Consider the following 25,431-nt stretch of genomic DNA (forward strand, 5'->3'; position numbering starts at 1 on the left):
GGACATTTGGCATTAATTATTTCACTAATAAGGAATGAAATGGAGCACAGAGTAAAACTTCACTCCAGCGTATCTATTACTGCTTTTGGTAGTAACAGGGATTTAGGATACTTGATTTGAGGCCACCTGGAGGACAAGCCAGCAGAGTGAGCAACACACGCAAGTAGAAAGTAGTCCTGCTGAAACATTTTGCAAAGGTTAAGGGAAGATAGGTAACCTCTTTCCCAGCAAATCTACCCAATAGCTTCATCAGGGAAAGACCTGGCCTTCTACTTTTATAAACATTACAGCCAAGAAAATCCCGTGGAGCAGTTCCCCTCTGTGACATATGGGTTTCCACAAGTCAGAATTGACTCAAATTCAAGGAGCTTATTCCAGACCTATATAATTTGAAAAACTAGTTATAATAAACTTCCTGAAAGGTTCTTCATGGCAAGACTATATAAGAAAAAAAACCATAAATAGTCTTAAATAGAATTTGTGATTTATCTAATTTCTTCCTTTTCAAAGTAAATGGTTTTATTATTTATTGTAATTATACTTATTATTTTAGTAGTAGTCTACCTAAACCTCAGAGAGTGTGCTGAAGTGACTCAACTTCAAATTCTGTCCTTTCACCATTGACTTTCTTAAACACCACCACCATCTATCTCTTCACCTTGGAGACCCCTGGGCTCTGTGGTGGGAGTCCAGAGCTCACACCATTGGGCCAGAGCTGCACGCATTTCTTACACAATTAATACAAGTATATTGATGAATTATAGGCTATAAATCATATGATGGATAGCTAATTTAAACCTTCAGTTTTTCCTCATTAAGCAATTTAGCAAACAAGCCAAACCCCAAATCCAGCATATACAAAAACAATAAAACAAAACCAAGTAAACAAAATTTTTTAAGACATTCACACAATGCTATTCGAGATTTGGAACTGCTTGTCACTGGTTCCAAACAAGATAAGTGCAGAGAGTGGAGGTCAGCATTTAAAAGCTTTAAAATAACTTTTAAAAATTGAAGTCATTATCAATTTCATTTTATTAGGATCCACAACCAACACTGTTCATTGTGCTGTTAATTAGGTGCCCTGGAGTCGAGTATGACTCATAGTGACCTTTTGAAAAACAAATCCGAATCCTGGCCTATTCTGTGTCACCCTCACACTTCTGACATATTAGTGCCCATTCTGGCAGTCACCGTGTCAATCCACCCGGTTGAGGGTCTTCCTCTCCTGCCTCTCCTTCACTGACCTGCCTCTCTTTCATTGACCTTTCTGAGCCTCATGTCCACCTCCAAGAAATAACCCTTCCTTAACAACATGCCTAAAATATATAAAGTGAAGCCTCATCATCTGGCTGCCCCCTTTCCAAGACATTCTTGTTTGTTCTGACAGCACTCTTCTCCAACACCACAGCCCAAAGGCATCAATTCTTCTATTATCCTTATTTATTGACCAGCTCTCAGAGGCATAGCAAGTGATTGTAAAGACAAAGGCCTGAATCAGATGCACTTGGTCCTTAAACTGACATCATTACTCCTCAATAATTTGGAGAAGTCTTTAACTGCAGACTTGCCCAGTGCAATACATCTCCTGATTAGTCCAGTGGTAAGCATCTTTGTTTTCTTGACACTGAGATGTAATCCATATTGAAGGCTGTGTTCTTTGATCTTCAGCAACAAGTGCTTCAAGTCATCCTCCCTTATAGCAAGAAAGATTGTGTCATTTGCGTAACACAGGTTATTGATGTGTCTCCCTCCAATCCTGATTCCACATTCCTCTTCAAAGAATCCAGCTTCTCGAATAATTTGCTCAGGACACAGATTGAATAGATATGGAGACAGACTACAACCCTGAAACCCTCCCTTCTTAACTTTAAACCATGTAGTGTTGCCTTGTTCTGTTCACACAGCAGCCTCCTGATCTAGGTATAGGTTTCACATGCACACAATTATGTGCTCTGGGATTCCCATTCTCTCTCTTCACTGTAGCAGTCAAGAAATCAAAAGATATACTGCACTGGGAAAATCTGCTGTCAAGTACCTCTCCAAAGTACTAAAGATCAAGGATGTCAGTATAAAGACATTTATGTATAAGGTGTACCTGATCCAAGCTGTGGGATTTCAATTGCTTTCTGTGCATCTGAAAGTTGGGCCTTGAGTAAAGATGACACGAGAAGAAATGATATCTTTGAACTGTGGTGATGGTGTAGAATAGGCATGTTGTCAGGATGGGTATCATGCTGGTAAAGGCGGGAGGTAAGAGAAAGGCAAGAAGAACCTCAACAAGGTGGAGTGACACAGTGCCTGTACCAAAGGGAGTTGCACATATAGGAGTTCATGAGGATGATGCAGGAAAGAGCAACAGTCATATTTGCTGTTTATAGGGTTGCCATGAGTCAAAGCCTTCAATATAGATTGTATCTCAACATCAAGAAGACGAGCATCCTCACCGCTGGACCCTTATAGCAACATCATGATGAATGGAGAAAGATTGAAATTGTCAATGACTTCATCTTACTTGAATCCACAATGAACACCTCTGGTAGTCAGGTAATCAGGAGACTTATTTCATTGAGCAAATCCTCTGTAAGGGACCTTTCCAAAGCATTGAGGAGCAGTGATGTTAATTTGAAGAGTAAGGTGTGCCTGATTAAGGCCATGGTCTTTTCAATCACTTGATTGGACAATGAATAAAGATGAAAGAAGTAAGGATTGATGTCATTGAGCTCTGGTGTTGGAGAAGAGTACCGAATATCCTATGGACTGCCAAAACAAACAGGTATGTTTGAAGAAAGTGAAGCTGGAATGCTCCTTGAGGTAAGGATGGCAAAGCTTTGTCTCACATACTTTGGGCATGTTGCTGGGAGAAGCTATTTCTTGGAAAAAGATATCATGCTTGGAAAGGTAGAGGATCAGCAAACGAGGGGAAGACCCTCAAGAAGATGGATTAACACAGGGACTGCAGCCAGTGGGCTCAAGTGTGTCAGAGATGATGGGTGTGGTGCAGGATAAGACACGGTTCAGATCTGTTATTGAGAGGGTCACTAGGAGTTGTACTTGACTCAACGGCACCTAACAACAACAAGAACATAGTAGATGGCACATAACAAGCTGTTTTATTGTGTTTATGATTATTATTTTGTAAAAATATTGGTATGCAACAATTAAAATGAAAACTGACCCTTCTCCAATTGCCTCAAATATATAAGAAAACTGAATAAGGATGTTCAAAGAATTGGTGCATCTGAATTATGTTGTTGGTGAAGAGTATTGAATGTACCATGGACTACCATGAGAATGAGTAAATCTGTCTTGGGAGAAATAAATCTTGAAGGAAAGGGTTGGTGAAAAAGAGGACTTTTAATGACTCCAACAGTAGTCTCAGACGTAACAACAAATATGGGAATGACAGAAGAGCAGGGAGCATTTTGTCCTGTTGTTTTTATGACTCATCAGCACCTAACAAATGCAACGTTGAGAGAATGGTCTTTATTCTGGCACAGACCAAAATGGATGTCAGAAGAGATGCTCAAACTTGCTCTTGAACATGGAATAGTTACAGTAATAGTTACATAATTAAGTAAATGGCTAAACAGATGATTTCAAAAGGCTACCTGAAGATATGATATGGTAAAGACATGTAAAAAAGGCATGGTAAAAGACATGAGGGCGAAATGAGGTGTGGATTTCATACATTATTTCATCTGATTCAATAGCATTGTGAGATAGTTTTCCCTTTCAACATAATTGAAAGGAGTCTCAGGGATATCATCCTAGGGATTTTATCCTGGCTCTACTTAATTCCGAAACCAGTGTTCTTGGCCACATGCTCAGCAGCTACCCTGCTGTGTCTTTGTGTTTGCCTGGTGGCAATGGAAGGAACTATTTATTACCTCCTTTATCCCAAAAGGAATGACAGCTGGGTGCCTATCATAGTTAAGTAAAATTCTCTCCAAAGGGCAGAACTATAGATAGAATAGCACGTTCTACATAACATTGTCAGATTTATCACTGCTACCGCCACATGAAATTTCTGTTTTACTCCTTTATATCTCCTATGAGCTCTGTTGGCACCATGGTTGAAGCACTTATCTGCTAACCAAACAATTGGTAATTTAAACCTACAAACTGCTACTCAAGAGACAGATACAGTAGTCAGCTTCCATAAAGATTTATATATAGTCTTTGTGGAGCAGTTCTGCTCCACTTTGAGGCACTATGTCATAAAGTCATTCATTATAAGTAGGAATCAACTCAAAGGCAGTGGGATTTTTTTGGTGTGTTTTGTTTGTTTTAGGAACACAATAGTTAAGTGCTTGGCTACTGGCTGAAAGGTTGGCTGTTCAAACCCACTAGCCCTTCCACAAGAGAAGGACATAGCAAGATGCTTCTATAAAGATATACAGTCCAGCCTTGGAAACCCCATGGGATAGTTCTCTGTCCTGTGGGTCACTGTGAGTTAGAATTTATTTGCTGGAAAGGAGCTTGTGTTATATCTCTATCTATATATACCACAGCATACGGACTATAATAAACCGTAGCATGTGAAGAATTGTCCCAGAAAACTGAAAGGACTGTTGTCATAGCTACACACCAAGATGCAGAAGCCACAGGGAGCTGCCAGGCTCTCCGAGACTGGGTTTTGCCTGTACATCAGAGGGAAGAGGGTGGGGGAGATGATAGTTGAGGGGGATCCAGGAACTCATCCTCTAAATTCAGAACCCTCATCAGTCATTCCACAGAGCAAAGATGTTGATTCTACCACAGCAGACTCTTAACCACCATCACAACCTCCACACCTCTTCTTCACCCTCGTCATAGTCCGGCCTCCAGATACAGACATCCAGAATGTCGGGGAGAATGGAGGAACAGCTGCTGTACAACAATCAAGTGATAAAATGTAGAAAATACAGGAAAGAAACACTCCAGACCATTAGCAAAAATAAAAACTGCACACATATATGTTCAAGTATGCTACATATTTTCAGTCTTCACAACTACCATAGGGGGTGCTGATAAACTTTCATAAGACAAAACCAAGACTTACAGAGTGAGAGCTCAAGCCAGGTGCATTTGACAGAAGCAATCTCTTAACTGTTCTGGTAGACTGGGGTTAGACTCCTGAATGAGGCTAGCTTTGTTATAAACACTTTCTCGTATATTCTCATTTCTATCATACACTGTCTGTTACCACCTTTATACTGTGAGGAAGAAGTAAGGATGAACGTTATTTTGAAGAATAAATTCTGCTTTGCCTAAAGACACCTGAATTTCTTTCTCATAATAGATGATAGACACCTTTCCACAGCCACTCTCTCCTCTTAAAGACCTCCAAGTGCTGCTAAGAGGATTGATTCTGAAATATAAGCTTTCAGTTCTGCAAGTACATCGAGTTTCTTAGCCCTGATCTGTTAATGCTGTGATGGATCAAATAGGGAGCTCTGGTGGTCTAGGGAAAGAAGCTGCCCTGCAATCCTGAAGATATGTGTTTCAAATCCACCAGCTGCTCCATGAGAGAAGGATAGGCAGTCTTCTCCCATGTGATTAACTGCCTCTGAAAACCTGCTGGAGCGTCAGCTATGGGTCAGTTCTGACCTGACCATGTACAACAACAACAACATGATGGTGCTATGGTTAACACATTTAGCTGCTAAACTCAAGGCCTGTGGTTAGAACCCACTAATTACTCAGCAGAGAAAAGATGTGTCAGTCTAGTTCCATAAAGATTTACAGCCTTGGAAATCCCATGGGATAATTTTATTCTGTCCTGTATGGTTGCTAAGAATTAGAATCCACTCAAAACTGTGAATTTGGGTTTGAACTAATTAAGGCCGTTTTGTAGTACGATTTGCCTTCAATTTCCTAGAGAGAAAAAGATTTCACCTTCTCCTTCAGTGTACTTGGTTGGTTCTTGATGTCCCTGAGGGAAAAGCTGGTAGCTCGTTTCTCCATTCAGATCAGCCCCCATGTGTAGTACATGGCCAAAACTCATAGGGGTCAGTAGATGTTAGGTGAATGAATAAATGAATGAATAAATAATACCAAAAGAATGTTTCTAAAAACCCTAGAATCTGCCAGGTACATCCAGGAATCTGGTTCAGAATTCAGATATCTTGACCCTATTCCTGTTGTTGATAGGTATCAGCAAGCTGACTATGACTCATAGCAATAATATGAACAACAGATTTGAACCTGGTCCTGTCTTGTGCTATACGCACGATCTCAGGTATACTTGAGCATATTGCTATAGTCACAGTTAATTGATTTTGTTGGGAGTTTTCCTCGCTTTTTCTGCTCTTCTACCTACCTCCCATGATGTGTTTTCCCAAGGAATGGTCTCTCCTGACAACATGCCCGAAGTGTGTGAGATGAGGTTTTGCCATCCTTTCCTTTAAAGAACACCTTAGTTATCCTTTCTCCAAGACATATTTGTTTGCTCTTTTGGAAGTCAATAGATATTCAGTACTTTCCAAAACCATAATTCAAAAGTATTGATTTTTTTTTCAGAAGCAATTGAAAAGATCATAAGCTTGGATTTGGTTCACCTTAGTATCTTAAACTGATATTCTTGCTCTTTTGCACTTTGGTGAGGCCCTTAACAGCAGATTTTCCAAATGCAACACATCTTTTGGTTTCTTGACTTCTGTACCATAGGTGTAGATTTTGGATCCAAGTAAAATCATATCATCAACAATTTCTATATTTTCTCCATCTAATATAATGTTGTCTATTGGTCCAGTGGTGAGGACTTTTGTTTTCCTGATATTGAGATGTAATCCATATTAAAGGCTGTAGTTTTTGATCCTCTGTAGTAAAGTGTTTTAAGTCATCTTTGTTTTCTGCAAGCAAGGTATGTCATCTGCACAATCCAGTTTGTTAATGAAGTCTTCCTCCAATCCTGATACCACATTCTTCTTTGGATAGTCCAGCCTCTTAGATAAATAGATCATCCAAATCTATTCTTAAAGATTCAGATTTAGTAAATTTCAGCTACGGTCCAGGAAATTGTATTTTTAACAAGTTCCTTTGGTACTTCTGGGGCAATCAGTCTACTCTACTTCTCTACTGTTGAATAATATCCTATAACCAAACTTTGTTGTTTAAAAAAATGTTAGTTTTATTATATCTCACAGTTTTGTGAGTCAGAAATTAAGGCAAGTTTAGCTATGAGTGTGGTGCTTCTATTCCACATGGAGTTGATGGAGGTCATATTCAAGCCATTCCTAAACTCATCTGGAACCCAAGATGGCTTCCTTCCTATGTCTGCACATTAAAGAAAGCATTTGGAAGGCCAGGCTCAGCAGATGTATTGACCCAAACACTTCTACATGACTTCCCTAAAAGAACTTCTTACAGGGTGCCTCCAGATTCAAGAGCGTCCCAGAGAACAAGGCAGAAGCTTCATGATCACGCTGAGCCAGCCTCAAAAGTTGCATGGGATCTCTTCTGCTGCTCATTGAAGTAGTCAAGAGATCTCTCAGAAGCAAAGGGAGGAAAATATTTGCTGTCTTTTAATAGGAACCAATATATTCTAAAATCATTGGTAGCCCAAGAACATCATTTTTGAGAAATTGCTCTAGAGCTTAGATTTGTTCCCCAGGTTAGTCTTTGGGCTCCATTATAGCAATATTTCCAGCATAGTATTCATGGAAAATTTATGTTAGAATCTTAGAGAGTACAGAGCTAAACATTTTTAAAAATTGGTTTTATATCTATATTTTAAAATTAATCACATCAGATTAGTGGATTTATGGATATTATAGTTTAAGACAAGGCCAATTTCTAAAAACTTATTCTACTTAGGAACAAAATATGTGATGTCTGCTGAAACCTGTTCATCATAGGGTGATTTTTCTGGTATTCAACACACCAGTGGCCTAGTTTCCAGCACTACAACAAACCATAAGTTACTCCAGTACAGCAAACAGACAGACAAGTACTATGCTAATAATAGCAAATTATAAACAAGCCAGGATATACACACGTAAGCTATAAAGTAATTAGCAGTGTGTTAATTCTCACCACTAGACCAATAGGCAACATCACGATGGATAGAGAAGAGACTGAAAGTGTTAATGATTTCACCTTATTTGGATCCATTAATCAACACTTTTGGTACCAATAGTCAGGATGTATTGCGTTGAGAAAGTCTGCAGTCAGGGACCTCTCCAAATTACTGAGGAGCAATGATGTCCATTTAAAGACTAAGATATGCCAGATTCAGGCCATAGTCTTTTCAATCACTTGAAAGAGATGGATTGCACAGTGACTACAGCAATGGGCTCAGGGATGTCAGAAATAATGATGGCCCAGGATAGGACAAGTTTCAGATCTGTTCACAGTGTTGCCACAAGTCATATTTGACTCAACGGCACCTAATAACAACATCACTTAGGAGAAAGTGAAGAAAAAAAAAAACACCCAACAACAAACAAATCATAGTATATAGTTAAAACTAGTTGACTTAGAGTTGACTCTGATTCACAGCGTAACCCCATTTGTATCAGAGTAGAACTGGGCTCAATAAGCTTTCCAATGGTTGATGTTTCTGAAGTAGAATGGCTGGGTTTTCTTCCAAGTCAACTCTTGGTAAAAGCAAGCCACCAACATTTCAATTGGCAGAGAACACCCTTTACCTCAATATGTGGTAAAAGATAGCAGATGAGTGAAGAATGTGAAGGCCCTCGTGTATGAAACTAACTCACAAATCTCAGTTCTGGGTTTCTTATGTTACTTTTCCCAGTTAGTCAAGCTGTTTGATAAAATCTGATAAATCCTCTACCAAAGTAGCCACTCTTCTTTTCCTGAAAACAGACTGTCCTCCAAATCTGACTCTTCCTCCCACTATGGATGGTCACCTGCTTTTCTCTTTGTCTTCAAAATTGTTTTCTCTCCCTTCAAGAGGTCATTCATGATTATTCCCATCTGGTATGGAACTTATTTTGTAAACAGTTACTTGAAATAGTCATTAATAGAGCTGTTTATAGTTGAACAAGCCCATTAACTCTTTGCTGTAGAGTAGATTCCAACTCAAAACAAAAGGCCCTGTAGGACTGGATAGAACTGCCCCATTGGAATTTCAAAGCCGTGAATCTATAGGGCAGCAGACTGCCCTGTTTTTCTCCCAAGAAGAGCTTATGGATTAGAACCCCCGGTGTTTCCGTTAGCACCTGAGCCCTTAACCACAGCACCAGTGAGTTCCTTAGAGTTTCAGGAGTCCTGAAACAGAAAATGAAAATAGTTTTATTTTGCATTGTTATTAGCCTTAAAAAAAACAGGTGTCTGTTTCCAGTGTGGAAGACTTATGACTTAAAATTCCCTATTATTTGAAATCCATAATTTTTTTAATCATAAAGGATATGAAACCAGAGCAAAGTCTATTTCTGGGAGTGGACCCCAAGACTGAAAGAGCTAAGTGTCTTTGGGGCAAGGCTTACTGGTAAAGTGAGGTATCTCTGGGCACTTACCAGCAGAACTTAAAGAGTTCTGTAAAACTTAGTCAAGCAGAACAGAGATCAGGCTAACCTGTGAGGACTGAGGAGCCTAGGAGTCAGGAGACTAAGGGTCTAAGGAACCAGGAAGCCGAAACTGAAGACATAGAGTACAGAATGTAGCACTGCCCAACTCTCAAAGGATGGGAATACAACCTCTGGGCTCACAAAGGGTGGAATCATAACCGAAGGGTTTGAAATGATGGGGACATGGCTCTCTAAGTTTCAGAGTCAGATCTTGACCAAGGTGATTCCTGAATGTAAAGCTCTTTTCACAAGTTCCAGAGAAGGTACTAAAGGTGAGAAAGTGGAGTTGCCATGCCCAGGGAGCAGCACAATGGACTGGGGCCAAGGGGATGAAGACCCACTTAGGTGACCAGGAGATCAAGGCTGCCCAAAGTCCAGGGAGCAGCGCTGCCATCCCAGTGGGCTTGGAAGGCAGATCTGAAGTCCAGGGCCAAGGAGTCACCCATCAGAAGAATCCAGAAGCTATGGTCACCAGAGTCTAGAGGATAAGACCATTGTCCAGATAATCTCAGAGAATAAAAAATTATTTTCAAGCATTAAGAGCTAATGTGAATTGTTCTGTTGAGTTTTTCACTTTCTTGTTACCTAATATTTCTCCCATTTGCAATGGAAACATCTACCTTGTTCTTTCATTGTGCTTTGAAAACACAGAACTTGTAGTCTAGATTTCACAGGTTCACAGATAAAGGCAGATTTTATCCTTCTAGATTTTGGACTTGGAGTTCATTTAGGATTTATAGGATAATATGAGGTGAATATATTTTACATATGACAAAGACATGAAATTTGGGAGGCCAAAGGATGGAATGTTGTTGACAGAATTGTATATCCCCCAAAATGTTTTAGCTTGACTAGACCATAGTCCTTTGTATTATGTAATTATATTCCATTTTGTGACTTGATCCAATTCTCCTAAATTATAAATCCTAACCTGTTGGAGACAAGGATTTTGAAGTTCTTTCTCACATACTTTGGACACGTGGCTAAAAGCAATCAGTCTTTGGAAAAGGACATCATGCTTGGAAGAGTGGAGGGACAACACAATAGAGAAAGACTCTGGATGAGATAATTTCATACGGGAACTGGGAAAAGGGGGTCAAGAGTGTTGGGGTCAGTGAGACTGGCTCAGAATAGGACAGAGTTCAGAGCTATTGTACATAGGGTCACTATGAGTTGTAGGTGTCTCGATGGCACATAATAACAACAACCACAATAGGATGTTATTAAAGGAGAATTAGAAAGAGTTATGTTAATGAAGCATAACACAATCTACTAAATTAACCAATATCTTGAATTAATCTCTTTGAGATACAAAGAGATTATAACTGGTAAGATCAATAACCAAGAGAGGAGATCAGAGTGTGGAACACATTCTTTGGACCAGGCAGGAACCCTGCACTGTGAACCTCCTAGACCCATGGAAAGATTGCTGTCAAGACACATGGAGGTCTCCCAGGAAAATCTCCCTCATAGATGTTGAAAGGAGACCAAAGCCCTTCACCTAGAGTCATCAGAGAGAGCAAGCTTTGCCTTAGAGCCAGCACCCTGAATTTTACTTTCTTTCCTCCTAAACTATGAAGAATGAATGAATTTGTTTGTTAAAGACATCCACTTACGATGTTTCTATTATATCAGTATTCGATAACTAAGACATATTCATATTAAAAAAACCAAACCAAAATCAATCTCACTGTTGTTGAGTCAGTTCTGATTTAACAACTCTCCATCAGACTTTAGAGGCTGTAGGTCATATAGAAGGAGATGGTCCTATCTTTCTCTATTAAACTCCTGAGATTCAAACAATCAGAGAGGCATGACCTTTTCATTAGCCATTGGAACTGTGTAGACTGTCTTTGTATTTTTATATTTATGTGTTTGCGTATTTATTTTAGGTTCTGTCTAGTCAGTTTCAATTCTATGGGACTCTGATGGCCTAGTCTATAGATAACTGTGCTGTTAATCCAAAGGCCTCACCTTTCTGGTTCAAATCCACCAGCAACCCTGTAGGAGAAAGATGGACAGTCTCTTCCTATAAGATTACAGCCTTCCTTCTGGAAGGTCAGCTCTGAGTCATTTCTGACTCAACAATAATGAGATAGTGAGTCTTGATGGTGAATGAGTACCAGGTCTTTTTTTCCCTTGGTGGATTCAAACCTCCAACCTCTCATTTAATAGCTGAGTGCTTAACTATTGTGCCTTCAAGGCCCTTTTTCAATTTTGGGTGACAAAAGAGGTGTAAATGCTGACTTTCCTGTCTCATTGTAGACTTTTTGCATGTATTCACTTACTGCCATCCAATTGGAACCAATGTGTAGTTTACCCTCTAAAGGGTTTCTGAGGCAATAAATTGCATGGGAGGAGAGTATCCTTACTTCTCCCAAGAAACCACTGGTCGATTTGAACTGCCCTAGAAGAGTAGTCTTTGAGTTGACAAGTCAATTCCTTGTGTCATGTTCTGTACTATTTTGTCTTTCCAGAACTTAACAAATAGTATTTTATTGTGAGAACCAATAATAAAACTTTTTGTTTGTCATTGTGTCATATCTTGTTTCCGTTGAAGACAATGCCTTCCAATGGTACTTTTATAATCAAACTGGAGAGGTCAAGGCCAGATGGTAGTATTTATCCAGTGAGTTCCCAGCTGCTTGAACAGTGACACTTGATAAGTACTAAACTACTGAATGGATAAACTTGGAAAATCATCCTTCTTGGCCATGATTTTTTCTTCACCATCAGTGATTCGACTCAACATAGTGTTGTTGTGTGCCATTGAATTGATTCTGACTCCCAGTGACTTCATAGGCCCAGAGTAGAAGTGCCCCATAGAGTTTCCTAGACTCTCCTTAGGGAGTTGCTTTGTAAACTCAAGGCAGTACCTCCCTAGTGGTTTGACTCCAAAGAAGAAAGATGGGATATCTCCTCTCATGTGATTTCAGCCTCTGAAACTCAGCGAAGTTCTGACTCAGTGGTGATGAAAGAGAATCCTTACTGTAATCTTTACTGATTTCCAGAAACTGGTGAGTTTAAGCCATTGATCTTTGATCAGCACTCAAGCACTTCACCACTGAGCCACTAGAACTCTTTTTAAGTTTGTAAACTTAGCTAGTGTGTCATAGAGGAGATTTATATATAGACTAACTCCCAATTTACGTGAAACTCTGATGAAATAGAACTGATCCCTCTTTAGCCTGCATTCAATGACTCAAAAGATTGTGAAGCTGCCCTAAACCTTAGGAGATCAGCCATGGAATATAATTCAATATCCTTTTCATGAATGTGTAAAAATCCCTTGCAGAATTAGACTCCTCTGATATGTGTTTTAAGTACCTAGCTTTTCTGGCCCAATGAATTGCTTGTCCTTCTACAACGTAACATACGTATTAATGGAGCCCAGTCCAAATATAAGCATACAGGGCATAAAAGATAGAGAAAGAAATTACTCCAGACAGTTCAATGCATTCAGAGCTCCTATTTTAACTGTGTCTGTTTGGGCCTGCTTAAAGCAGCAATCCAATTGCCCCCACCCCATTCAAATATAATTCTCCTAAGAGTTAAAGAATGTGTTGATCACTCCCTCCTTCTGGAACTGTGACAGTCACTGCCTATTCTTCAGTGCTTTTATTTCTTTATCTTTGTTAGTTTTTCTTTCTTCTACTCTACACTAAGGAAAAGAGGTATAATCTTCACTACAAATTGTGTCCTTTCTTTAACAAACCTAATGCTAAAACAAACTCCTTGACGTTGAATGAGCACCAACTCACAGCTTTTTAAAAATTGTTTTTGTTTTTAAAAATATGTCTATACTTTGAAAAAATGGAGAACATAGAAAATAAGAATACCCATAATCTTCTCATATTAACCCTCAAATAACTGCTTAAAACATTTTGGTGGGTTTCCTTCCTCTTTGTTCTACTTGTTTGTATGTTTGACCTAGTTCATAGTGTGGAAAGTGAACCTTCTCCAGAGGGTTTTGTTGTGAAGATCAATGGATCCAGCTAAACAAAGAGTACATAACCCCACATTTGTACATTTGTATAACTGTAACTGTATAATGTATTGCAGCTCATTGACACCCAGCATCTCACTGGGTGATTGCCAAAGATAGACTATTTATGAGGAAATTAAGCTGAGAATTGGGGGACTTTACCCCTTACTATCTGCCTGTAAAGGAGCAGAACCAGGATTTGAAATCTCTGGATTGATCTGTCATTTCCCCCCCATACAGTTTCTCTTTTCATTTCCAATGAGAGTCTATGTGTCTACAATATTCTGTTTGAGAGCAAGGACTTCTACTTCCTGTGGTTATTTTGAGCTACAGAGTACATTTTTTTTCTTCTAATTTAATGTATGTCCCAAGCTGCCAGCCTGGGAACGCTGCCACCAGCACATGCACAGCAGCAGTTTGCTCGCAGTGCACCAGTTTCCTTTGTCTGAGCAGCTGGGCTTGTCCTGGCCAGGAGGCATCTGGGGTGAAAAGCTGCCTCTCCTGGTTTCCTGTCAACAGAAGACACTTACCTCCCGCTGTCTACCTGAGTCCTGGCCTCAGCTGCCTTGGACCGGTTCAGAGCTGTGTTTACAACTAAGTCAGTGAGATCTTGCTGGGAGTTTGGATAGTCTAACAGAGAGCTTTCCATGTAAGTGGTACTGTAGGATCATTCACTCTTGCCTTTCTGCCACCCCCTCAACGAATTTCTTTACGACAAAAAGCAGATCCGTATTTGTGAAGAAGCTTAATTTCTGAATTTTCTTTCTTTTTCCTCTTTACTGCTTCTTTGTTTTGTTTAGCCTTTTTTGAGGGCTTTGGGTGGCATACTTTACATTCACCTGAAGGATGATGGTTCAAATCCACACAGACACACTGCTGCGTGGAGATCTGCTTCCATAAAGGTTATATTTGTGAAGGAGTTTAATTTCTGAATTTTCTTTTTCCTCTTTACTGCTTCTTTGTTTTGTTTAGCCTCTTTTGAGGACTTTGTGTGGCACAGTTTACATTCAATGATTGCTCTGAAGGTTGATGGTTCAAATCCACACAGAATCACTGCTGCCTAGAGATATCTGCTTCCATAAAGATTATAGACAAGCCAGCTTCATGGAGCAGTTCTACTCTGTATCACACGGTGCTGCTGTGAGTAGAAATGGATGGATGGCAATGGGCCATGTTTTGGATGGGTGGTTTGTTTTTTGCTTTTTATACCGGTTTACTTACAAAGTTCTTATACACTGTTTTTCACACCAGATTTTTCCCCTTTCCTTTACTCACCACTCCCTCCACCTATCAAGATTAAGGACCCCCCCTTCCTTATTCCTCTGTTCCCCTCCCTGCCTTAGGTCCTCATACAGACTCTACAATAATGGTTTTATACCATATTTGTCCTTATCGGACTGAGATAGTTCACTCAGCATACTGCTCTCCTGTCCCTCCCAAGTTAGATAGTAGTTTATAAAACCATTGCTCCTGAGAGCTGGATGGGTATTTTTATTTTGTTGGGATATTTTTTCCCCTGCTTGTGTAATCCCTTCTCCCAGCTTTAAAATGTTATGTAAATCTATATAATTAGGCAGATCTAACAATGAAATGTAATCTAGGATGTGGTAGAAAGAGTATCAACTCCAAATGAGATTGAGTATAACTATAGGAGAATTTTTTTAAAGTAGAAAGGTAAGAAAAGGAAATCATTTAAGGGAAATAAAACGAAAGACTGTAGAAAACCTAGGCATTTCTGAACTGAGCATTCTATTTGAAAAGAAAATTCTAGTTGACTTTTTCACATGACTATTAGTGACACTTATCTCGGATGACTGATTTTTTTTGGTAGTAACTCTCTGCAAGACTTTAAAGCTGATATGTTCACCAGACAATCCTGGCTAGCTTCTATTTTCAAGTATCAATGACCAGTGATTATTTTTTTAAATAATAATTTCTTTTCACATAAGATTCTTAGACTTTTTCCTGAAAAAAAAATCACGTGATCCATCTCAAGCCAGACAAATGCATTAATCATCTTTCTTTCTTCGTTGGACCCTTTCTGGTGTTTGACTTAGAACCACCATTTATGTCAAAGTTCCAATACCATGTGTGTGTTGCTGAATTTTACCTTTTCTTCCATCTGTTATATCCAAGTTTATATGATGGTTAGAAAAGCAATAAGGATAATATCTGTGATTAGTGAGTGGGTCGATGAGTGGACCCATGTAGGTGGACCAAATGATGTTTCTCTTGCTCACTAGCCTGGTCTCTGGGCTCCTCACACTCAGAATGGCACCTACTGCCACTGGACATTGCTGTCACTAAATCTTTAATCAACTTCTGTCTATTAATCCAATTCAGATTCATCTTCTGAAAAGTGTGAACAAAGTTACGCTTGAGTGCCTGTGGTGAAGCAGCTGCAGTCGCTAATTCTAATCCATCACAAGCAATGGTCAGCTCAGCACAGCCAGAGGGTTAGGTGAGTTGAACCACCAAACTATTGTCTATGTCTCAAATTAGCTGGGGGTGGGGGGAGGGGATCTTTTTAAAAATTGTTCTCAAGAACGTTTACTTTGCTCAAGAATGGAATATAGTAGTTTTAATATTAACATTTCCAAATCATTTTGTATTTATCAGATACCCTATCTCATATCTGGAGGGTCAGCTGTGAGTTAATTCTGACTCAATGGTGCACAAGCACAAGAACAATTTCATACCTAAATACCTTATATACAAGGAAAAGAGAAAAAACGTTTAAAAATAGTCTATCATTTAGTGCCAATTAATTTAATATAACTATGGTCAGTTCTCCCTCTCTTTCTCCTTAATGGTCTCAAATTGCTTTGTACTTAGAGATCCGTTGTTCTCCCCATGGGAATGTCATTTCTTCCATAGGTAGGATAAAGCAAGTCTTTCTGCGGTTCCCAAGGACTTGTTCACCAGGCCCCTGTTTATTTACAAAATAAAATCAGTGAAGTCCTACCTGAGCTCATTTTCAACCCTGAACCCTTTCCTTCGGGCCAACTCCATGAGGAAGGCTCTGCGGGTGGTTCCCATTTTCTTCTCCAAAATGAAGAGGACCAAGTCCTGAAACTTGATGTCCTGCGTGGAGCCCATGGATGTGTCCATCTGTCTGGCTCTCTTCTTCCGAGGGCCAGTGCAGGCCATTTGCAGTGGGTCCATGGGGACAGGCTGCTGCTGCTTCTGGCTCTGCCAGCAAGTGGTGCCTTCTGAAGTGAGGGCAGAGCCTGCCACCCTCCAAGAAGAGCTTTGAAGTCCTCTCAGCAGCAGACTTCATGGGCACTGCCCTCGAGATGATTTCCTGGTGCAGAGCAATGGGAATGTCTACCAAATGATGTTCAGCTTGTCTGTCTGTTTGAAGGTCATAATGAAAACAGTAAAGGAACTTTTTTATACTGATACATACACAACCTCATCAGATTCTCAGGGAGGCTTTGTGAGGAAGTAAGGGATCATCATCATTCCCATAATTTATGTGTTTACTTTTTAACTTGTTGAGCCCCCTCTGTTGTTCTGTGCATCCCTTTTAACTTCCTGCCTCACATGTATGCCCCTCTTCCCCTAAACCACCATTGCAACGTGATTTCCATAGCTTGCATGGATGTTAAAGACTGCATGTCTTTTTTATTTTGCTTAAATGGCATTCTATTTCACATTGTGCTGATACCCCCTATTCAACCTCAGAACAGTTTTTCAGACCTGTCCACACTACCAGAGTTCTAATCTGCTGTTTCTAACTGTTCTGTAGTGCTTCGTTGTGGGCATTTACTCTATTTTCTCCACACTGATGTATTTTCATAAGTGAGGAAAAGAAAGCTCTGTCAACCTGACACATAGGTCCAAGATAACAAAAAAGGGATTAAATCAAGTATGAGTCCAAGTCTTCTGACTTGAACCCTAACAATTCATAGTCCTTTCTCCCTACCCCCAGTAGACAAAGATTTCCCAAAGGAGCCCTGGTGGTACAATAATTGAGTGCTTGGTTACCAGCCAAAAGTTTAGTAGTTCAAATACATCCAGAAGCTCTGTGGGATGAAAACTTGGTGATCCGCACCCTAGATTGTATCCCAGAAAACCTTCTAGGGAAGCTCTCCTCTGCCATGTGGAATTGCTTTGAGTTGAAATGGACTCAGTGTCACCACATAACAAAGTTATTGAGAGAATAATCTGTGATTTGGAATGAAGTGGGATCTTTACCTTTAGATGTAATCACTGCCATAAAGAAACATGTCTATAGGTGTCTATGCTGAGTCAAGCATGTGCCTTTCACAAATACATCTTATAGATCTCCTTTCCTGAGTATATGGCCAACATCAAGTCAAGAACCTACAAAGCTTACCAATGGGATTTTCACAGCATCACTGACAGGTAATGCCACTCTCTTCATTTGATTAAAGCACTGTCAAGGAACTTTGAACATCAAAGCTAGAAATGGTTGAGCTGGGACTTTAACTCAGACCTCTTTGATTTCAGAATCTGTACTGATCCCCACTGAGATGCCTTGTTTATCACCTTCTTTCTACCGTAGCAATCTGAGTTCAGCTTATTCACTCTGCCTTGTCATCTGGGATGTCGAGCTCCTCTGTATGCACATGACCCGCTCAACTGAACAGTTTGAGTTGTCAGAAAACATTTGCAAAACTTTGTGTAGCTTAAGGAAACAAAATCATGGATCTTCAAGTGGGAGTTGTAGAGAAATAAATAGTAGCTCTGTAAAAGGGAAAGCACTTCAGCAATTTTCATGTACTGTCCCCATCATGGCTCTGATGCCACTTCATAGCCACCCTCAGTCGGGTTTCCAAGTCTGGAGGAGACTGTCTGTCATCTTTTTCCCCCTCAGATTCACTGGTAGAGTTGAATTCTGGAGATGTGTAACTTTTTGATTGGGCCCACAATTCACTGCAGATTATGCCGTCAGCACTCCTTCCTTAACAAATAGAGCTTTCTAAAATATATAGAGGGCCCCTTAGTGTTAGTGCGGGGTGTTAGCCAGTCAGCTCAGACTGATAGAGTCCTTAAGGGCGACAGAACAGAATCTTGCCTAATCCTGCAACATCCTTATAGTCTCGGCTGTGCTTAATCCCATTGCTGTAGTCACTGTGTCAATCAAAGGCAGGTCTCCTCTTTCAATGACTTTTTACTTTTCCAAGCACGATGTCTTTCTCCAGAGACTGCCCCATCCTGACAACAAGTGCAAGGTGTGCGAGACAGTCACCATCTTCGCCTTCAAGGCGCATTCTGGTTGCACGTTCTCCGTGGCCAGTTTGTTTCTTTTTCTGGCCGTGCATGGGATACTCAGTATTCTTCACCATCACCACAATTCAAAGGCATCCGTTTTTCTTCTTTGGTCTTCCCTAAGCATTGTCCAACTTCTACATGTGTATGAAGGGCTTTTTAAAGTTTTTTAAATTGTAATCATTTTTATTTCAAGTGTATTTTGTAATAAAAAAATCAAGATGCATTTATTCCTTTTAGATGTAGAATTTGACAAGATTCCAATCCAGTGCATTCCAAATCTATCTTCTTTGCTATTGTACAGACTCTGAGACCTCACTCTCGCCACCACCTTTTGCCTGTATGAAGTTTTAAAGATACTGTGACTGGGATCTGGGATCATGCACACTTTAGAGAGCCTTGCTTTAGCACTTTAAAGATTTCCTTGGTAATAGATTTGCTCAACACAATCTTTATATTACTAACTGCTGCCTCCATAGATATTAATTGTGGATCCAAAGAAATTAAATCCTTGGCACCCTCAAACCTTTCTCCATTTGTCATATTGTTTATTGGCTCAGTAGTGAAGACGTTTGTTGTGTTACTCTTGAACTATAATCCATTTTGAAGGTTATAGTCTTTGGGTGTTATCAATAAGTGTTTCAGTTCTTCATTTTCTGCAAACATCTTCTGCATAATGCAGGTTGTTGATGTCTTCCTCCAATCCTGATGCCACATTCTTCTTCCATATAGTTCAGTTTTTCAGATTATTTGCTCAGCATACAAACTAAGTATAATAAACAGATACAACCTTAACACTTACATTTTATGATTTTAAACCAGGCAATAATCCTTTGTTCTGTTTGAACTTGATCTATGGACAGGTTCCACATGCGTACAAATGAGTGTTATGGAATTCTCCATCTGAGGAAATTGTCAATTGCTCACCTCTCTCCCACAGAGCTTCTAGTGGAATCAAACCATCAGAGAGGTGGGACCTTTGAGTTATCAGCATAACTCCCGTCGGACTAGGTCACCAGAACTCATTATAGAGGGAGAACTCTTAACAAAAGTGTCAAAGGACTATCCTAGGTTTGATTCAGGTGCTTTTCTTGCTCTCATAATCCACTCTCCTCTACATGTCTTTACCCATAAAATCCCATGCCACTCTGTGATGTGATGAGCTCAGCCCTTTTATGTACTAATCATTTGGCTGGAACCATGTAGGCCTTATGCAAGCTGAATCCCTAGCAGCCAGCATACTGCCTGGTGCAAACCAAACCCACTGGCATTGAGTCAATTCTAACTTTGCTTAAAGGACAAAGTCGAACTGCTTCACAGGATTTCCAATGTTGTGCATCTTTACAAAGCAGACTGCCATGTCTTTCCTCTGTCTGGTAGACTGGTGAGACAGAACCAGTGACTTTTAGATTAGCAGTCTAGCTCTTTAATAACTGTACCACCAAGGCTCTTCCTAGGATCTATCCTTAAGCTGATTCCCACTCACAGCAGCTCTCTTTGCTTTCCCAAGCTGTAAATCTTCACAGGAAGACTCTGCCTCATCTTTCTTCCATGGAGCAGCCAGGGAATTTGAACCATTGACCTTTTGGGTTGCAGTTCTATGCATAATACTCTATGCACCTGGGCTGGAATAAATTAGAATTCAAATGCGGATTAATATTATTGATTTGTAATGAATTATTTATATACAAATTATTATCATCATCAAGTAGTATTATTCTTAAGCTTTTGGGTCTTTTGGATAACCATGTGGAAAACCACGTGACTCTCCTGATTATCCTAATCCACCTCACGTATTTCCAAGGAAATGTCTCTCAAATACGAGCAAATGTGATATAGTTCAACACTACTTGAGTTTAGCACCCAGATATATCTGAACTATCTTATCAAATTACCAAACCAGTCTGTGCCTTAATTTACTCATCTATGCAATGGAGCTAGAGTGATTTCTTAATCATAGGTGTTTATGAGGACTAAACAAGTACTTGAAAGAGTCCTAGTATACTGTTATTTTTCTTAGTGCCTTTGAGTATATCTCAGCGACCCTGTGAACAGCAGATCTGAACCCTGGCTGATCCTGCACCTTCCTCATCATCTCTCACATCCTTGAGCCCATTGCTGCCGCCATTGTGTCAATTCATCTTGTTTAGTGTCCTCCTCTCCTGACCCTCCACCTTTCCAAGCATGATGCCTCCTTTTAAGGAGTAGTCCCTCCTAGCAACATGCCCAAAATATGTGAGTCCAGTCTTTGTAATTCTTGACTCTAAGGATCCCTGAAAACTAACTGGTATATAAGTATTAATTACTGCCATTATAATTACTCAAACCTACTTCCCTCCTTGCTCCCTTTTCTGTCCCTGCTTTTCTCCTGTGTTTCCATTCACTAGTATATAGGTGTTTCAGACAGTACTTTCCATTGGCTCTTTGCTTTAACTGTGGTGGTGGTTGTAGTTAGTTGCAGTTAAGAAGACAACAACTCATAATAACCCAATGAAAAGCAAATCTGAAATTTTCCCTAGCCTGCCTCATCCTCACAATCTGTGGTACGTTCAAGTCCATGCTTACAGTCCATCTCTTTGCGGGTCACCCTTTCCCCTTTCTTTCTCTGACCCTCCACCTTTTCTAGCATGATGTCTTTTTTTAAGGTCTTGTCCTCTCTTGATAACATGGCTAAAGTGTGTGAGATGAAGTTTCACCATCCTTGCCTCTAAAGAGGACCCTGGTGGCACTTCCTTCAAGATAGCCTTGATTGATCTTTTGGCAGTCCATGATATAGTCAATATTCTTCACAAATCAGAGGCACGAAACAAAAGCATTGTTTCTTCTTGGTCTTCTTTATTCATTGTCTAACTTTCAGATGCATATGAAGCAATCGGTAATACTATGGCTTGGATCAGGTGAACCTTAGTCTTTAAACTGATATCCTTGCTCTATAATAACACTTTGTAGAGGTCCTTGACAACAAATTTTCCAAATTCAACATGTCTTTTGATTTCTTGATTGCTGCTGCCATTGGTGTTAATTGTGGATCCAAGAAAAATGAAGTCATTGACAATTTTGATTAATCTTTTCTTCATCTATCATGATGTACCTATTGGTCCAGTGGCAAAGATTTTCATCTTCTTAATATTGACATGTCATCCATATTGAGGAATCACTGGTGGCCTACTGGCAACAAGCAACCCTGCAGTCCTGAAGGAATGCAGTTTGAATCCACCAGCTGCTCTGCAGAAGAAGGATGGGCACTGTCGTCCCTTGTGGTTAATTCCTGAAAACCAGCCAGAGGATCAGCTATGGGTCAATACTGACTTGACTGTGCACAACAACAACAGCAAAAACAACAGCAACATTCATTCTGAAGGTTGTGGCCTTTGATCTTCTGCAGCAAGTTTTCCAAGTCTTCTTTACTTCTTACTTTCAAAAAGAGTCATGCCATCTGCGAAGGTGGGTTGTTGATGAGTCTTCCTCAAATTCTAAGACCACACTCTTCTTCATTGAGTCCTGTTTCTCAAATTATTTGCTCAGCATACAGTCTAGTGTCAGGCCCACTCAAAAACAGATACAGGTCCTCAGTAAGACCAGAGGGATTCTCTCCATAGATCCCAAGATAACTTTCAGGAAGCACCAGCTTCTTCTATGCAAAAGAAAAAGTTCTGTGGTTAATTAAGTTTAGTGAAACCAGAAAAGCTCTTATAAAAATTTACATTATGCATTAGAACATTAAGAGTTTCTAGAAGTCTTGCTGGAAAGAAACCAGTTCAACTTTGCTTGTTTGTTTATTTCACAATCCTTAGAGCATCCTGTTGTTTACAGTTGGGAGCTTGGGTGATTTGGGAGATATGTACGCCTGTTAGCCACCTGCCATTCACCAGGTGTGTGACCTTCTGCAAGACGCTTCACCTGTGGGAGTATCCGTTTCTTATTTGTAAAGTCGTGGTCATGGTGTCAACTTCACGGCATTGTGATCACTAAATGAAATAACATGGAAACAACCCACCTGATCAACTGCAGGTGTCTGGCTACTGTTCCAAGCTCACTCTTTTGTTTGTAACTTGCTTAGGCCATAATAGCGATAAAACCAAAGTATGTATCTCATCATTGACTGTGAGTCTTTCACACTGTTGCTGCACAAGTTAAACATTGACTTCCCCCCTTTCTCCATTTTGGATAATACTTGAAATGAAAAACAATGAAACTGTAAAACTCTACACAATACGGATGAGTCATGGTGATATTGTGCTGAGTGAACTCTCAGCCATAAAAAGGACAAGTACTACATAAGGCCACTGTTATACAAATAGGATGGACATAGAGCAGGGAGAGAGCAGGAAAGGATGGATAAATAACGAACACCACATTGGAATGGGAGAAGGGAAGCATTATCTGAAAGGAAGACATGATTAGGCATTATATGCAGGACAACAATCCAGTGGTCATTGTTAGAGGCTGTTATTGAATATAAGCATATGGTAGAATAAAAGGTTTAGGGTTACAGGTTTTACATGAAAAAAGAAAGATCATTTCTGTACTCAAAAATTCTGTTGTTCTGTTGATGTGCATTAGAAGAAGTCAGTTTGAGAGGAAAAGCTTCTGCTTCCGGCAGTTTTATTTACTTTTATATCAAGCTATAGATCTGGGAACTTTGCCATCCTTTACAGCATAGGCTGGGTTTTATTTTGGTTTGGTTTTTACTGAGCACCAGCTTCCTCTGTGCCTGAACAGCTGTGTTTGGTTCTTGGCAACAAATGTCTCCTAGAACTTAGACGTGCCTCCTGGGGAAATATTGTAGAGTTTCTTCAATGACAAAAATCTCAAAAAAGGTACTTCTTGACAGTGAGAAGTAATCTGTCACTGTGGTGCTAATTTGGGTGCTAATAAAGACAAGAAAATCATTCCTTTTAATGACAACTTGGGTTTCACCTTCATCCATAAAATCAGAAGTTAGTTTCAACAAGGAAATGGATAAAAGAGTGTTTAATGTTTGACATCTAGTCTTCATTTTTCTATCTTATTGGCTAGAAGCTTAATACTCTTTCCAAATAAGTTTCAGCAATCAAGTATTTCCCAAAATATTCCCCTTTATCCAGTAATGATATCATGCTGAACAGAATGATGCAGCGAAATCATCAAAACTTTTGTGAACCAAAATCATCGCTTGGATCATAGAGTGCAGCTTGGATTTTAAACCGACATTCTTGCTCTTTAGCACCTCAAATAAATCCTTGGTAGCAGATTTCCCCACTGCAGCTCATCTTTCTATTTTTCGCCTGCTGCTTGACTCATCTCTGGTCTTACAATCTTGTTGTCACAGTTGCATGAGGCATTGGAATTAGAAGCCTACCGAAAGATCTCAAACTCTTCACCTTGAACGAAGGGCGTTCTTGATCTCACTTTTTGGGAGAGTCTACCGCACAGCAGGACATACTCATGGAGATTGTGACCAAGGACCTAATTTCAATGTGTTCTCACCACCTTCTCTTTGTTCCCATGCTTCTGGTTTCATTCCTCTTCTCACTGAGGATATGTGTATTCCAAAACTGAGTCTGATTTTCCAGCACAGCTTCCTTTTCACTCTGATGCTTTTCTTGACGCAAACTATGATGAATCTTGAATTGGTTGAATTCCCCAGGTGTTTAAATGCCTTGTGGTCAGAACTCGAGAGTTGTCTACCACCTCCATTTGTTTGTAGTTTGCATCTACTTCAGCTTTCATCTGCACAAGGGTTGTTCAGTTTGTTTTCTGGAAAATTAATCTGAACTGACGTCAAGAGAGAAAGGCCTCTCCAGGGACAGATCCAGATTTTTAAGAACCTGACCTTTATACACGTTAGAAGGTCCTCTTTGAAAAATGGAAGTTCTAGTCTTACATCTAATCTTTATTAAAGGCTGCTAATCAAAAAGTTGACTATTTGAACACACTCAGCTGCTCAATGAGAGAAAGACATGATGATCTCTTCCTATGAAGATTACGGCCTAGAAATCCTGATAGAGTAGCTCTACATTGTTCAGTGAGATCACAGTTCAGTAAAAAACTGACTTCATGAGCGCTGATGGCACAATGACTGAAGGCTTGGCATTTCAGATGCACCAGCTGCACTCCACAGAAGAAAGATGTAAACAGTCTGCTACTTTCAATAGAAATCAAACCAAAGAATCCACTAACAATCAGTAGATGTCTACTCAGCTTGGCACTGTGGGACGTAATAGAACTGCCTCATAGGATCTCCAAGGTTATAAATCTTTTCAGTAGCAGATTGACTTACTGTTTTTGCTAAAAGCAGCTGGTAGATTGAAACCATTTGCCTTTGTGTTGGCCGTGTAACTCCTTACTATTGTGCTGTCAGAGCTCCCTTGGAGAATCATTACGTGTTATTAAAGAAATAATTCCTGGAATAACTCACCTTGGAGGCCCTCTCATCTGCCTTTTTGTGAGGAACTACTTGATTGAAAGTTAGCATTTGGAATTATGCTAGGGAACAACTAAGTGATTTTCAGTTTTGCACAATGTCTATATTTTAAGTTCACTTTAGATATTCTTCTGGGTTTTCTAACTCTATCCAGATCTTTATTTCAAGTAATGCTGTAAGTGGGGAAAATATATAGATAATATCTATTTCTTGCATCTGTAAAAAAATTGACTTCATAACACCTAACAGCAACAGCCTTCATTGAAAAATATTTCTAAAATTTAATT

At 39.7% G+C, this 25,431-nt stretch overlaps 1 protein-coding gene across 2 annotated transcripts in view; it reads right to left on the reverse strand.

Annotated features, from left to right (window-relative positions):
• The window catches only part of DNTT (DNA nucleotidylexotransferase), a 52,050-nt gene extending 35,367 nt beyond the window's left edge, over positions 1-16,683 (reverse strand). Inside the window, exon 1 of one of the 2 annotated variants that reach the window (XM_006880079.1) lies at positions 16,466-16,683. In XM_006880079.1, coding sequence (XP_006880141.1) covers positions 16,466-16,665 — 200 coding nt within the window. In that variant the 5' untranslated portion in view covers positions 16,666-16,683. The remainder of the gene's footprint in view (positions 1-16,465) is intronic. The other variant, XM_006880078.1, reaches the window with a different exon arrangement.
• Positions 16,684-25,431: the final 8,748 nt, after the last annotated feature.

The sequence above is a fragment of the Elephantulus edwardii genome, unplaced genomic scaffold, assembly GCF_000299155.1.
Source record: "Elephantulus edwardii isolate Elephantulus edwardi_28Jun2011 unplaced genomic scaffold, EleEdw1.0 scaffold00006, whole genome shotgun sequence".
In the NCBI taxonomy this organism is placed as follows: domain Eukaryota; kingdom Metazoa; phylum Chordata; class Mammalia; order Macroscelidea; family Macroscelididae; genus Elephantulus; species Elephantulus edwardii.